The following is a 16,783-nucleotide window of genomic DNA, read 5'->3' as shown; positions in this document are numbered from 1 at the left end:
TTCAACAAACATACAACCCTCAAAGGGTTAAAGGACCTCTCTGCAAGAAAATATAGTGGCTTGAAGAGACATATGCTTTAGTGCTAGCGAAAAATTATGCAAGAAAAAATAAGTAAATAATCTGTTAGAACTGGTTCATGCCTTAAGCAGCTGAAGCACTTTTCGGAAAAAGTGAGCGTTCAGTGAATTATTATAGTTTTTCACTTCTTAAATACGAAAAGCATAGTTTAAAAGGCCGTAAATCACCGTAAGCTGCTTTAGTTTAGCAAGGAGGAGCAGCAGTGTCTGTGGGAGATGTCGTGGGTCAGTTAACAGGCTCTGATGATGAAGACAATCATGACGTCATCATGGGTGTTGGGGAAGTGCATGATTCGAATAGAACGCTCATGTGACCCCTGTGTTAACATCGTCTGCGTGAACGAGGCAGAGCTAAGATAAAAATTTAAATGATGACTGCAGTGTTGCTATATGCACAATTGAGCAAATAACTTCAATTATACTATGGCAGCCTTGCAAACCATCGTAAATCTTCAAATTTGAAAGCCTGTTCAGAGTCCCTTTAAGTCTGATACTGTTAAGAAATCTAGCTAGTTGTAAATACAGTAGTTCAAAGAAGCAAGGTGAATGTCGGAAAGGAGCAAGCGAACACAACGGTCTTGTAGTACCGGCACATTTTGGGAAAAAATTAAAGACAGAAGTGAATGCAAATCAATTGGGTCTATAGGAACAGTACTTGGGTCACTCGCACATGTGGGCTACAGCTAAAGGCAGAATTCAGAGGTGGCATTCACTAAGAGCTACAACTACAAGGGCCAAAATGGAGTACTATTTCAGTCAATAGCATGCACCCAGGGCCACATCACAGGTTTCTTTGAACCTCTTTATGCTATCATAGTACTGCAAGATTTTTACTCTCATCATTATTACACTGTTTCTAACAGAGCTCCAGCTACATACACCTTACCAACAAATAAAATCCTGGTGTTTTAATGTCGCAATGTAGCTCATTTGCTATGACAGATGCCATAGTGCGTTTGTGTGGAGGGAGGCCCCCAGTTTAATTTCAGCTACCTAGGGTTCTTGAATGTGAACCTAAATCTAAGTATGTGAGTGTTCTTGCATGGAACCCAAGGAATTGAACCCCTGACCACATGCTCAGTAGCAGAATGATACAGCCAATGAGCCACCTTGGCAGGTTTCCAGTTCCCTCAGTCCCACCTCATGTTTGAAAATTTTATATTCTCACTGCTCCATCTGACCCTCTGCAGCACTCACCTTCATTTTTCTACCCTTGTCACCTAGTCAATTATGATAATTAGACCACTGGTAATTTTTTCAAGTCATTACACTAGGTGCAAGATTCCACTCAAACATTAACAGGACTGTCATCCACTCTAACTGACCTAAAGTGCTTTCTTTATGAAACAGAGAGCGCCCCTTAAAAGGTATTTGCATGAAAAAAGTTGCAAGTCTTGGTGAGCTAAGCTGGCGCAGACTCGTGCAAAATCAAGGCTGGGTAATTGCATGACCTATAAGCAGATGAGGAATTCAGTGAAAATGAAGAGTTTCAAGAAACGCTGCTCTGGGCAAGGGACGATGACATGCCAACAAGGGCGCACTGATGTTGTTCTGATCTGACCCCGGGTGCAATCGTCGGCTTCCACATGCAGTGGGGATCAAACAGTGAGGGCGCTGGGCTTCGTGCTGGTAGGGTTAGCAATGTGCCAGTACCAACGAGACCGAGCTGCCAAGCGTACCTTGTCCACCTGGGTACATACATCTGAAGACTCGGCCCAGTTCTTCTGCCTGCACACGGCCTGCTGGCGTCAGCTCACCCCCCCACTTCAGGATGAGTACCAGTGAGGGCTCCCTAGGGTAGTCTGAGGAGCAACAATGCACACCCGAAGTTGTAAGAAGAAGAAAGAAAGGAGGTGGACAATAACTATCTATACAGGCTTTACAATGCCACATACAGTCAAATCTCGATATAATGAATCACGCGGGACCGCCGAAAATCATTCCATTATTTTGAAATATTGTTGTAATGAAAAATTTGCGGTTATAAGCCAGTGGATTAATTTAGGAATGAAAATGACGTACCTTGGCAGTAGATGCATGTGCAGACAAGCATACTCTCAAATAAAAATGTTTCGCTCACTTCAAAGCTGCTTTATTTGAAGAAATCAGTGATTTTGTTCTGCCGCGTGCAGCACGCATGACTAATTAGGAATGCATCTACATCTTTTGCACCGAGAGATGAAATTGCAGTTTTTGTTCATGTGCACTAAAGCATCAATGTTCGACACGACCTCATCTTCTGTGTTCAGTGACCCACAGTTGTCTTCCTTCGGGTCATGATCGTATCGTGACTGGAGAAGTCGCGAATGCAGTTAATAATCTCTTTGGTTGTCAGGTCCACCACCGTTAGTGCTGCACTGTCGCTCTCCATGTAGTCATCGAAGGAAGAGAAGGTGGACAGCTGTTCCGTAACCTCAGTCTACAGGTATCCTGGGTTGTTGTCGGTCACCTCCAGGTCATCTTCAAGCTGCACAGGCACTTTGACAATCTCTGCTTTTCGCCTGCAGTTGTTAATGATAGACACCTTCAAGTTCCACCAAGCTCCTATGAGCATTTCCGCTGCCTGACGAATATTGATTGCAGTCGGCTGCTTTAGGTGGAGGTTGGTAATCAACCGCTGCACAAGGCGTTTACAAAATTCTGCTTTCACGCTCTTTATAATGCCTTGGTCTAGGGTTTGCAGCAAGGACGTGTTGTTTGGCGGCAGAAAAATCCAAGTGAACGTGCGTGAAGCGAACATTCACAAAGTGAGCAGAGCAGTTGCCGACAACCAGTAGAATTCTTCGGTCATCCCTCCTCATTTGGTCGCCGAGTTTGATGAGCCACTTGGAAAATAGTTCTCTGGTCATCCAGGCTCATTTGTTGGTGCAGTAGTCGTAAGGTAACGACATGACGTTTTTCATGCAGCAAGGTTTCGTGTACTTGCCGATGACGAGTGGTTTAATTTTCTTCATGCCTGTTGCACTGCAGCAGAGCAGGACTGTCACGTGAAGATGTGACTTCCTCCCTCCTTTGCACTGCTGCCCTTTGAAGTGAATCGTCTGGTCTGGCAGGAGCTGATAAAAACATGTGGTCTCATCCATGTTGAAAATAATGTCTTCAGAGTACAATTCAGCCACCTCCAGAAAATTATCATTGCACCAGGAATCTGCGCCTTCTCTGTCAGCTGCTTTTCCTCGCCTGAGACTACCTGCCAAGTTATTCCGTTCCTGTGGTGGAAACAAAAAAGCCAACCCACTCTGGCGTCGAATCCAGTTATTTCAAGTGCATTGGCAAATTTGTGTGCTTTTTCTTGGAGCATTGGGCCAGACACGGTAACGTTTTGCAGTCTAGCATCTTTGAGCCATGTGAGAACAGCTTGGCCCACACTTTGAAAGCTTCCCAGTCGCAGCCATTACCTCGTAGGAGCGAGTTGCAATTCCCGGTGAAGCTTGACAACCTTGTCTCGGTCCTTCGAAATAGTTGCGACGGTTGATGGGAGAATGCCGCATTGTCTGCACATGTCAATTTCCTTTTTCCCTGTGTCGATTTCCTGCAATACGTCCAATCTGTCCTGCAGTGAAAGCTGCTTTTGCTTCTTCTTGGCGCCGTCGCTAGTTGCATTCATCGTTGGATCTCGCGCAAACATTGCCAAATCTTGGTCGCGATGTTCTTGGCGAAGTTTGTGGTGAAACAGTTGGCACTCTACATGGTGATGATGATAGCTACTGCACTCGTGGTTTGTTTCACGCGAGGGTTGTGGCACTGTTACTTTTAGCCAAATTCGTAATACTGATGTTCCTCGGTTATAAAGGGGAAAATAAACTATGTGCGTAATTCTGAAATATGCGCTGCATCGAAATTTGTAGTTCTAAAATATTTTTACATTGAAAATATAGGCAATCTGGTGGGGACTTTTTTAAATATTCATGAATTTGAGAAATTCATTAGCGTGGGGTTCATAGTAACAAAATTTGACTGTATAACCAATTACATGCAGTACAGCAAATGTTATTGGTAGCATCAGTCAATGAAGAAAGAGAACTGGAAGAAGGGCTCCTCCATAGTACACTTATGATCACTCTCTGTGAAACACCATCTGAATGGAGCTGTCATGAAAAGACTGGTAGTGATTATTGGGCGAGCCTTTCTTCCTCCTCTGGAACATGCAACAGGCTGTTACTGACTGGCTGACATGAGCTGCAGCCTCCACTGCACTGCACAGAATTGATGAGGTGAAGTATAGGTTAGATTTGCCAAAACGGTGCAATTTGGCAAGCTTATAGATTATAAAGGCACGAAGGTGCGTGATGGAAAAAGATGTTGAGCAAAAACATGAAACATTCAAATGTACAATGGTGTCAAGTGACAATGTCATGTGCTGAACACTTCCTTATGCAGTTAAAGATAGAATAAAATATACAAGGTCAACACTGATACATGCCAGCCAATTGCCCACCCCATTAGGAATTTGCAAACATCACAGCACCTAGTCTAACAGGAGGCTTGATAACCCCACGAGTTCTAACGTGAACGTCCATATTCTTTCAAGTAGTAGTACAGAGCTACTGCGACAGCACAAGAAAACAGTGTGCGGATCCCTCCCCCCCCCCCCTTCAAGCCTGTATTTATCCCTCTAGTTCTTACTAGAGCATTATTCAACAATGCTCATTTACAACACATTAACAAACAAATACTACCTGTACTGCTAGCACATGAACACTCTGCCTCATTGAAATGCTTTATGCAAAGGCGCACCATTAAAGCGAGGTTTCACTAAAGTCCTTTGCTGGCGCACAGTTGAAACTGAACATAATGAACTCGTATATATAACGAATTAAATTAAATTTTTTTCTCACCATTACTGGCGTGTCACGAATACATGCTCATAATGAATATCAGACATAACAAAGAACTTTTGTGACAGATGTGATTAGGTTACAGGGAGGCCTGACTGTAGTCTACTCATTTTGACTTGCCTTCATCACTGCTCGAATGCCGTGGCCTCCCTTTCGGCTGGTATTTCAGCTGCACCTTGCGGTTGATGCCAGAAAAATGTCCATACCTGCAAGCAGATGACCGTAATAATGAGCAAGCAGGAAAACTGTGAGCATCACTATAGTAACGACAACAAAGAGCAAAATGCCCTTACATTTCAAGAACAGATTTCAGTTGCTCCAGCTTGACTTTGTTTTCTTCAACTTCAGGATCAGACTTGTGCTCAATTTCACTCAGAAGGAAGCGTGATATGTCCAATATTTCCTGCGAATTTAGAACAGAGATGAATAATTTAAATGCAATGCCTGCAGTAAAAATAAACAGGCAAAAAAAAAGTCATACATAGATATATTTTTTTACAAGTATGCTATAGGCAACCATTAAATTAGGCCTACTAATCAGAATCAGAATCGGTTTTATCATGATGATTAGAAAGACTAAGATTTTAATATACAGAAGGAGGTCCCAAAGTCAAACACTGCAATGGGACCTCCTTTACAAAGTACCCGTAATAAAACAAAAATTACAGCAGTTTCAACAAATCGTTAACATGGAAGAATTAACAAGTATGAATAGCATGACTAAAGAACTACACGTGCATAAATGTCATATAAAAAAGCACTGTAACATAATTTCATCGACGAATAATAAAGTACTAACAGCATGATGACACAGTACTAATGACATGATGTGCACAGCATAATTTGCGAACTCGAATATATATGTATGGCAAGGACATCAAACAAAAACCTAATGGTATGACAATGAAGATGAAATGAAGGCACCCTGAAAGAATGGTATTGAGCATGAACTAGGCACTAGTATATGACAGAATGTATTCTTTTAGTTATTCTTGAATTCATGAATTTTAAGTGTTTTTATATCTAATGGTAGTGTGTTCCAGAATGCGATAGATGAAAAATGGACGCTCTGCTTGCTATAATTGGTATGTATTTTGGGTAAAATGAAGTTCCTATCTATTGCAAACCTGGTAATATTAGTATTTATTAGAGAAGATTGTGGTATCAAGCTATCACATTGTGTGTAATCGATTTAACAGAGCAAAAAGGTATGTAGGTTATATTTAACGAGTTGTGTGAATGAAAGAATGTGATTAATTCGTTAAAGTATGAGGTGTTGTGGTTATACGAGCTAAATGTAATTACCCTAATAGCCCGATTCTGTAGGATTTTAAATGGGTTCCATAAGTGTTTCCCCAGCAAGTAACACAGTATATAATGTGGGAATGAATAAATGAAAAGTATAATAATAGTAATATTTGATGGTTAGATATGTTCCGTGCCTTTAGAAGTACCCTGATCCCATAAGTAATCTTCTGTTTTACTTAGGTTATTTGTCCAATAAATTTAAGATTTCTGTCTACTTCTATACCAAGATAATTACACAAAGAACTTGCAGGGATAGGACTGGTGTCAAGAAAAATAGGAGGAATGGAGTGAAGTGTTCGTTAGTGGAAAGTGAATACAACAAATTTTGTTTTCGACAGGTTTATCTGTAGCTTGTTAGTATGGCACCACTCCAGCAGGCTGTGTAAATTGCCATTAAGGTTAGATATTAAAGTTGTAAGACATTTATCGGACTTAATTATAGTAGTATCATCTGCATGCAGTATACATTTCGAAGAAGAGAGGCAGTTAGGCAGATCATTTACATATAATAAAAGCAGACTCAATATGGAACCCTGGGGCACGACACTATTAGTGAACATGGTTTTAGAATGAACACGTGAAATAGTTACTACGTACACTCTGTCAGTTAAGTAATTTTGTAGTAACAAAAGTGCTGGGCCAGTAATTCCGAATGATTCAAGCTTATGAAATAAAATGTGATGATTTATTTTCTCGAATGCTTAGCTTAAATCTACAAATACTGAAGCTGCATAATTGCCTTCACCGATAGCGAGGTTTAGTTGATCGGTTAGCGCAACAAGAGCAAGTTAAATTCTGTAAGGTAATTAGTTAAGCGTTTTTCCTATAAGCTTTTAAATTACCTTGCTAAAGAAAGGTAGTAAACAGATGGGGCGATAATTGAAAATTAGAGCGGTCACCTTTCTTAAAAATTGGGGCGATCTTGCCTTGTTTTAGTTTCTCTGGGAAACTGCCTGATTTAAACATGATGTTGATTATGTCTACAAGGATATCAGTTATTAAGGGTGCAATTAATTTTATATGGGAAGGGTGTAATTTATCAATGCCGGCGCCGGTTATTTTCATGTTGTTTATAATGTTTAGAACTTCCTGGGATGTAGTTGGAAATAAAAAGAAAGACTGTGGCAGGCGCTGCGGCACGGGACTGTCATGCGCAGGTGTCTATAGTTCGCTGCTAAAGAAGAAATCAGCGAACGCATCAGCTATTTCTTTGGCAGTCTCGTACACCTTACGCTGATAAGCAGTTTCGGTTGTAGCTTCACGACTATTTGCCCTATTTAAGAAGGAGTTCACAATTTCCCATTTCTTTTTTTTACGTTTTTACTGCATTACAAAATTTTTCTTTTGTACCATATTTTTTTAGCTTTTTTCAATGTGGCAGAAAGCTGGTTAGAAAGCTTGTTGTACCAAATGACTAAATTCTAGTTAAATAGCTGTCGCTTGATTTTCTTGTAAAGATTATCCTTTCTGCGCATTAAAGCTAGGAGCTTATCTGTTATCCATGGATTCTGAGGTGATGCAAATTTCTTTTTGCATTTAACTTGATGGGAAAGATGATAAAAACAGGACTTAAGCATAAACAGTGCAAACGCTTTTTGTGGATCACTTGTAGAAAAAGATGGGGGACCAGTCAAGATTCGACACGGCTTCAAGGAATGATTGTTTGTCTAGCATAAACTTTGCATACGTGAGTTTTTCGGAGCCATGAGTATAAGGGAAGGTTAAAAGTATAGGATAGTGATCAGCTATGTCCTTTATTAGAACACTCTTCCAGATAACTCATTACACAGTGGAAAAAGATTACTGATCACAGAAATTGCAAAAGAGTGCTGGTGTTTTGTTTCTCAATCTCTCTCATGTCCGGACCTCAGAACAAGCGAGGCCGATTGCTTACGTCACAAATTTTATCATTTCTTCGCAGAGTCAGGTCATTTTTCTGAAGAAAAAGAAAGCATACAAATGCCTGGTGAACCTTTCTTTTATTTTAGAATGCAGCATAATCATCCTTACAGTCCCTTACTACCTGAAAAATTAGTATCTTGCAGTACTACCCACAATATGTGCTGCCCCTGCTTTCCATGCCTCCACACTTTAAACGGGAACTCCACACTTATATATATCCCTGTCAAGTGGGCAAGTTAAATGCACTTACGCAAAATTCACTCCATGACCCTGAGTGACACTTTAGGCTATGCGGTGCTAAATGAAAAAACAGAGTGCACTTGCCATAAAAAAAACAATGCTGACAGACTTTGAAGATGCAGATTAAAAAGAAAAAAAGCTTCTAAAAAGTGATTGTTTTACATTGTATTATAGATAAACACAACCGTGATACATATTTTCTCAACAAAAACAGAAAAATTTTTTATTATAAGTGTTGCAAGTCAATGCCAGCCAAGACGAATGCCTAGCCAATCCAGAACAACATGGTGGCGTGCAACGAGACGGCATTTGATCCTGCTAAAACAGAATATGAGCGAGTTCTGTTAAGATTTTGTGAAAAGCTGTTCAACAAATAAAATGAACTTATGTGTCCTTTTTTATGCATTACATTTCGTGCGATTTATACTGCTGGTGGCCAGCAAAGTGCGTTCTTGAACGCACTCTGACCGGAGTGCACTCTTTGCCAAGTACACTCCACTTGCGATGTTTAGATTTCGCTAAGTGCACTTAACAGGAGTGACACTCTCCATAAGTGCCGTTACCTTGCCCGCTTGACAGGGATATTAAAAATGTTAAATCAGTTTAGAGGAAAAAGTATCCTTCCAAATCTCCATTTTTGTTAACTTTGTGATAATAAGTTGCTTATTACAAAAGGAAATGACGGTCAAAGTTTCATTTCTAAAATTCATAAAACCGTTTTATTCACTTTACTTTGAAAATAAACATGGAGTGTTCTTAATGCCCACTACCTTCCCCTCCTCCCTCCCACCACAAAGCGGCACCCACATGAGCATGATATTGAAGCGACGCGACAGGTAGACCTTGTCATGCTGTCGTGTCACCATGTGGAGCAAGCAATGGGTGAGACATCGTGAAAACAGGTAGCAAGAAATTTACATTGTGGTCCAAATAAATGCAATCGTGTGCTGCAATGCAACCGCAAATGTACCCATGAGGCCAATGTTTTAATCAAGGTGTCTTGACATCATCAGTGGAAATGTTGCATGCCACCAGCGTGAAATGCCATGGTGCCATGGCATGGTGCCATGGTAACAAAACTGAAAACACTTTCGCAGCTGTGGTTGGAGTCTCAGGCCTAGAAGCATCAAAATGAACAACTGGTTTCAATAATAATGATAAGACAATACTGACACTTTGCCCTCAGCTGAGATGAGATGAAATGATGGCTGATGTTACTATGTATTTATTTTTTACTGTCATGGCAAAGGAGCAAGTTGCAAGAGTGAATATAGATCGAAGTGGGCAGACAGGTTGATGCCATGTTGCGCAATCAATGTCCCCGGTGGAAGTCACCCGTGCACTTCCGGGCAACAAGCGAAATTTTCTGGCTGACCAAAAATCGGTGATGCAACAAGCGACAGCGACAGATCGCCCTCCACGACAGCAAAACCTGTCATTCATCGCTCAAAAATTACATGCATGTGGTTGCACTTTAAAGAGACACTAAAGGAAAATATTAAGTCAAGCTAAAGTGACTGAGTAGTGCTCAAGAATCTCTAAGGCATCAATATTATCTTGAACAGAGCCTTAATAATCGAGAAATTGAGGTAAATGCAGGACATGGTTAGAGACTACCCTGGGACATTCAAGTAGTACTTGCCCGATGACGAAAGCACTCTTCAATTAAATTCTGTCACTAGTACTCAACCATTCGTTGCAAAAAACATCCTTGTATTGTATTATAAGATGAAATAAAATGCTACTTGTCCAGTCCCATTTAATTTTTTAGAAAAGAGAAGTGATTGAAGTTACCCTTGACAACGACGCAGGCAGTCAAAAGGTTTTATTTTCGCTCAACTCCCGAAACAGACCGCCCAAGCTTTCGCGCTTCACTAGTTATGTTATCGCACAGTGCTGCAGTGGTTTTACTGGCTCACGAAACTTGCACAAACTGCAAGTAGCAGAGAATTCAACTTCCATGTGATGTCGTGGGATGCACAAACGGTCTATGCCACTTGACTAAAAAGCACCTGCAGCGGCAAATTCACCGCTCTGTCTTGGCTCGGTACCGCCGTCTGTTGGGCGACATTTCACTCACTGATGGCAGCAGAGGGTGGCGATGGCGTATGCAACATCACCACTCCTCCGTTTGGGTGGCAGGAGATTTGAACTTCGAAAAAGGCATTCGGACCCTTCAGATGCAATTTTCTCATAAACTAAGTCTCTTTTAGGCACGAAACAAGCGTTGTGAGGTTTCTGGAATGGTACTTAAACAGTCCACATCGACTTAGTATTTGGCCTTTAGTGTCCCTTCAAGAGGAGGTTTGCAATATTGAAAACAAAGCTGGACTACAAGGTGAAGGTGAACTATACAAGGCAATTAGCTGATGTGTATTTATGCAATCCCTTTAAAATGTACTTGTCGCTGCATTTTTAGCCTGTAATTGACTACAGTAATCAACAAACTATCCATGATCATCAGTCGTCCAAATTTGTGATACACAGGATGGTGTACTTTAGGGGTGAAGGAGTGGAACAGCTAGCCTTGGGCCTTGCCCCATTTCCTCGCCTCCAAAAACTGTGCTCTCAGTAGAAGCAACTAACTTGCTGTTTTAGAAAAGTATACTGCCAATCTGAATTGAGTCATCTTCCTTCAGTGTCCTTTAAAGGGACACTAAAGTGAAAAGTTATTAGAGCTGTGTTGTAAATTACACTTCTACAATACCAAAAAAGCCACCCTTATTGTAAGAGGCTAGAAAAGATTCAAAGATGAATTACTGGTAGCCATGCAACAATGAAGTTCCCACACCAGCTCCCTGAAAAATCATAAAATTTGATGATGTCTACAAAGGCTTAGGTAATATTTCACCAGCACAGATGGACAGTGTTGTGTTCTAAAAGAGACAAAGACTGAATTTAATGACATTAAAGCCCTTTTACTAAGCCACAATGGCCCAAATATGAAAAAAAAAAATACATTGGCATGCTGGCAGAGAGGTTTTGTCATGAATTTCAGAAAATAGCACATTCAGCTTCATTTTCTCTTCTAACAAATACCATATTTCTGAAAACTATTGAAAACAGCGATGAAACAGTAATATGTCAGTCTAATATGATTTTGTCACTCTTTAAGAGAATGTCTAATTACTGCTTGTGATGAAAGAGAGGATTAAACATGCCACTTGCCTGCAGCTGCTTTGGTTTCTTCAATTTGATGTGGCCATCCTTGAAACCTCCATAATGCTCGAAAAGCTCAAAGAACCTGAAGAAACAAGGAACTCGATATTGGTGCCATGGTACGCATTGCTTTGGATGAACATAAACTGACAAGGCTGTGCTTACTTTGGGTGCTTCACCTCCATTTTCATCTTTTGTTTAGGTGTGCGATCCCCGTGGCGAATGACAGCGATGACACATCTGAGTTCCATCCTAAGCATAGCAAAGAGTGAAGTAAAATCTCATATGTCATGTTCACATCTAGAACATGAGGCCGAAAAGCACATGTGTTCAACAGCCCAGAGGGCCAAGAAACAATACCTATGCTGACATAATGTGACTACAAGTACTATAACACAAGGGAGGCTTTCGAAGATACAGTAAAACCTTGTTAAACTGTAACCGCTTAAACAGTAGTTTCGTTTTAAAAGTAGTAATGTCAAATCCCTTACTCACTGAGTCACTGGCCATTGAACATAATGTGTTTTGTATCCGCATAAACCGTACAAGCTTATTGCATACGTATTGATTAACACGTAGCGTTTCCACTTTTCAGATACAGCAAAACCTTGTTAAACCATAACCGCTTAAACAGTAGTTTTGTTTTAAAAGTAGTAATGTCAAATCCCTTACTCAGTGGCCATTGAACATAATGTTTTGCATCCGCATAAACCGTACAAGCTTATTGCATACATATTGATTAACACATAGTGTTTCTACTTTTCATCGCGAAATCACAGTGGTACGTCAGCCCGGCAAAACAACGAGCCTCAGAGATCGAAACGGCCTCCACATGCAAACGCAGAGGGCGCTTGGACGGGTGAAGCAACATCAACATCAACATAATTTCAGCGCCGTGTCAGAGTCGGAGAGCATTGTGGCCCGTGTTGTTGGCTCGTTCTTTATTTTATGGTGTTGTTGCATCATGCAAGCTAGGACAAGAACCGGGTGCTCAGCATAGAAGAAAAATTAGACACTGTTTGTGCTATCAAATGGGCACAAAGAAGTCGGTACTGGCACGCGAGAGCGATCTAGTTGACTACGGTGTGTGACATTTGGAATGAGAAGTAGAAGTTGCTCGGCAGTGCTGTTGCGACAGCAAAAATACGTCGGCTACGAAGTTTGGCTTTTCGAGGTTAACTTTTCACCCTCGTTGCCTCTCTTATTGCCGAAGTGTCACCTAACAACAGTGATGAGGACGACATGTAAGCAACAGTTCGGGAGATTCAGGCCCGACAGCAGTGGCAGATGCTTTGCTTTACACCAGCCTCATGCGGGTGTTTGCCGAGAAGAAAGGGCTGGCAGAAAAGCTGGCTCGTCGCTTAAGTGAGTTTGAGGCTGCCGTCATCGCTGCTAACCCACCGTGGCATCAGACGAAAATAAGACTTTTGTTGCGCAAAGTGAATAAATACTGCATGTTTGCTGTTCATACTCTCTCGTAGTTCCATTTTTGACAGGTAAGTGGGCGATCGTGCGCTATCTTGGTTAAAGTACTGCCGGTTAGTACATGCTTTTTCCGAGCTCCAGCCACCTACGGTTTAACGAGGATTCACTGCAGCTTTTTCCTCTCCAGCACAAGAAACAAAAATTGATGCGCGCTCATGTAGGACCACCTGTAAGTGTGCAGGCCCTAGTCTGTGTGCACCATGTAACGAATATAAACATCTAAAAAAAGAAATCGAATAAACAACACGAGCCAAGACAAGGATGGCACATACATTTTCCCGAAGGTAGTGGGCACGATTGGAGGATCGTCCAGCTGGAAAGGCATGGACCAGGGGATGTGGAGCTGTGGGGCCAGCTCCCGCAGAATCATGTTGCCCAAGATCTTGGCACAGTCGTCGTAGTACTTCATAGAGTTCTTCACAAAGCTGAACCCATTTACGTCGCACACATACGACTTGCCGTTGGCCCTCAGCAGGTCAAAGCCACAGACAGTTTGCTGCAACAAGGTTTCAGATGAGATCTTGCTTATAATGGACAGTGCCCACGGTGTGCACAAACACAAAGAAGAATGCTTTACACTTCTGGTTACTGAAATATCAAGTCATCAAAGTGTTTCTTCTCATCACAGCATTAAAATTTACCATGAATACTCAATTCTAGTGACAGTAACTCCTTTAGCATATTCATATCCATATCCAAGGCAGCCATGTCCAGCAGCCTAGACTGTAAATCAACATAAAACTTACTTCCAGTCTAACTATGCTACAATATTTTAGCAGATACAAATAAAACAATAAACCTTAGTTAACTATCACCTAGTGGCGGATAAAAGATTTCTGTGCGAAAGCATACAGCTGTTCCAAGGCGTGCTGAATGTGTACTTAGAATATTTCAGTAAGTTCACGAGATAAATGTCAATGCAAGCACAAAAAGCGAAGCAATACAAACAAGCAAGGTCCTGGCACAAGATAAGGCCAAAGATCAGTAGGCGGCAGACTACAGTGCTCTCTACAAACTGCAATATTTGAGGCTGCATGTTCACAAAATGTGACACAGTACTACTGGTAATACAAGTACAAAACCGTCATACTATTACTTCCCTTAGGCAGCTACTACCCCAAAATAAATAGGTACATTTAAAATTTAAGTATGAGGCGAGAGTGAGTTTTACAACAGCATCTTGTCAGCTGCAACTTCACGGCAATGGAAAGTGCAATGCAGTGAAGCCACACCAAACTTGGAAAGAGACCAGCAGTGAATGTGGAGATGGGTGAACAATGATTGAATAAACAAAATTGTTTCTAGAGCTTTACTTTAAGTTGGTTTGCTTTTATAATGATCTTAGCATTGTTGGGTGTGGCTAAATGAGCGTGGTGCTGAGAGACGTTTTCCCTCCTTTCTCAAAAAATTTTTGAGGTTTGTAAATGGGGGTGTTGGTTACGTGTCAAAATATGGTATCATGGCCACTGAAAGTTAAGAAAGATATAGATAGAAAATAAAATGAAGTGGCCTAAGTACAAAGGCCAGACAAGTGTTGTTACCTTAAAGGCCAGGCAGACCTTGCGAGCAATCAGCTTCTCAGTGTTGGTCAAGATGACAGGGTAGCGCACTTCTTTGCCTTCCTTGTCACGCTCCACTTTCCCATCTAGCGCAGGGGATTTTCGGGCCTCTGCGTGAGCATAGTCTGGCCCCACTGTGTACACCTGAGACATTGGACAAAAAGTACCCCATAGTGTCCAAGATGTGGCAGGACAAAGCAGTACGCTCACAGTAACGTTTCATTTGCACAGCAATCATCTGTCTTGTTGACATGTACCAGTACAGCGCCCACGAGGAGAAGGAAAAAGGGCATTTGGTTTGAAATGTGAGCTCTTTCCGCAGCATGCACCGATGTAATACTTAGCAGACACGGTTATTATGACACATTGTTTGCATGGTGCTTGTAAGCTCAAAGTAGCGAGACCTGGTGAGGAACCCTTTAAAGGGCCGCTCACCAGGCCCTATAGCAAATTTTGGTTATACGCTGGAAGTTGTTATGTGTCATCTAGGAAGTGGTCTGCCACAAAAACTTTTCAGATCGCTCATTAATAGCAGAGACAGAAACATTTCAGTGTTGCGAACCCATGATTTCAGCAGGCGAGCTCCAGTGCAAAGCGAGACACTCTCGCCACTTGACCCGTCTAGCCTCTGCAAGAGAAATTCCTTCCCTGCGTTATCCCATACCGGACCTTGAGGATAGATTGATGGATACATAAAGGGCCCTGCCTTCATTTTTTTTTTTCCCCTCGCATCTTTTTTTTGGTGCTGCGCACTTCGCCTGACGGCATTGCGCGCAGGCTGTTACAATTGTCTTGTTTCGCGCAGTGCATGATTTTGCAGGCTGTGCACGAGGACGCATGACTAGCAGTATAATTATGTGCTACACGAATACTAAGTCAGAACAAGTGGATCGCAGAGCATAATCACGCACTGGAACACTGCAGAAAACGGCACAGTTTCGGTACCTGTGCATGTGACTGCACGACCGTGGGAACAAGCAGACAAAGCGGAAGTACATCTCTCTTGCTTTAGTGCAAAGTAAAACAAAAACATGCAGACAATCCATTTGTGTGTTTTATTATTTTTCTAAACTTCAATTCGTCAATTCAGGCAACAGATCACACAAATAACAGATGTTGCCTTGAATAATTCTCGAAGTCACATATCACCACGAGCGACATCACACTGTGGACACGAGTATGTAGTACGTCACCATCTGGCTTGGAGAGTGGTCATCGCGAGGGAAAGGGAAAACGGCATTCGCATTGAAATTTCAGGCCTTTCCGCGGTGCGCAGTGATGTCATTCTTTGCAAACATGATTGTTAGCGCGCATTGTATGCTCTGTGCTTATCAGCTCAAAATGGCCAGACCTGGTGAGGGGCCCTGTAAGGCCACTTATCCCACATTGTTGTTCCAATAAGGAAACATGATTTTTGGGTGCTAAAAAGACACATGAAAGGGAGGAACACACACAGACACACATGGTTCTCTGTATGCCTGTGTGTTTTTCCCTTACATGTGTCCTTTTAGCACACAAAAAATCATGTTTTCTAAATTGCACCAATTTGCCCAAGAAGTTTTATTGTTCCAATAAGCTGATACTGATGGAAATTTCTGGAGATGCCTCATCATCATTCCAATTTTTGCCACTCTACATCTGCTGCCCTAAATGAACTTGGTTTTTGCTGCAAATCGAGGCTCATGCACAACACGCTGTGCTTGTTTGTATGATGATACCCAAGCTTGTGTGATGTGTTTCCTCAGCCAGATTACATTTAGTCCATTGAATAATATATTGGAGGAGTTCTACTGTACTCTTGTGAAAGAAAGCTCTTTGAACACTAAAATGACTGCTTGGTAGCAGAATGTTTGATTGAACACAGTCCACGGGCCCTTTGCAGATGACTGCATAATTTATCTTGTTTCTCTGATCAAATCATGCTTAATGATAATTTGCAGTTATTGGCATCATGGTGCGAAAATTGGAGAACGTCTATAAACTTTGATACAACTGTCCATGTAAGCGTCACTAATCAGATTAACAAGCTAGCTTTTATACACAACATTGGAGAACAATTCATCAGGCAAGCAGAAGAATTCAAGTACTTAGGCATCACCTTAACGTTTTAAACGGATGAAGCACATTTATATTTATCATACATGCTGTGTGGCATGAAGGAAGTTAAGTTTCTTAAAACACAAACCAAAAATATCAGCTAGTTCACTTTGACTA

At 41.5% G+C, this 16,783-nt stretch overlaps 1 protein-coding gene across 26 annotated transcripts in view; it reads right to left on the bottom strand.

Moving 5' to 3' along the window:
- l(1)G0196 (inositol hexakisphosphate and diphosphoinositol-pentakisphosphate kinase) overlaps nt 1-16,783 on the bottom strand; it is a 73,808-nt gene that overhangs the window by 34,702 nt on the left and 22,323 nt on the right. For 20 of the 26 annotated variants that reach the window (XM_065449289.1, XM_065449287.1, XM_065449265.1 and 17 more), the window contains exons 8-15: nt 14,552-14,713; nt 13,283-13,506; nt 11,691-11,777; nt 11,535-11,610; nt 8,119-8,160; nt 5,210-5,319; nt 5,037-5,122; nt 1,758-1,880 (exon numbers count right to left, since the gene is read on the bottom strand). In XM_065449289.1, coding sequence (XP_065305361.1) covers nt 1,758-1,880; nt 5,037-5,122; nt 5,210-5,319; nt 8,119-8,160; nt 11,535-11,610; nt 11,691-11,777; nt 13,283-13,506; nt 14,552-14,713 — 910 coding nt within the window. The remainder of the gene's footprint in view (nt 1-1,757; nt 1,881-5,036; nt 5,123-5,209; nt 5,320-8,118; nt 8,161-11,534; nt 11,611-11,690; nt 11,778-13,282; nt 13,507-14,551; nt 14,714-16,783) is intronic. The other 6 variants (XM_065449268.1, XM_065449271.1, XM_065449278.1 and 3 more) reach the window with 2 other exon arrangements.

The sequence above is a fragment of the Dermacentor albipictus genome, chromosome 4 (genome assembly GCF_038994185.2).
Source record: "Dermacentor albipictus isolate Rhodes 1998 colony chromosome 4, USDA_Dalb.pri_finalv2, whole genome shotgun sequence".
Taxonomy (NCBI): domain Eukaryota; kingdom Metazoa; phylum Arthropoda; class Arachnida; order Ixodida; family Ixodidae; genus Dermacentor; species Dermacentor albipictus.
Note: the sequence above shows the minus strand (reverse complement) of the source record. Positions and strands in the feature narration are given on the sequence as shown.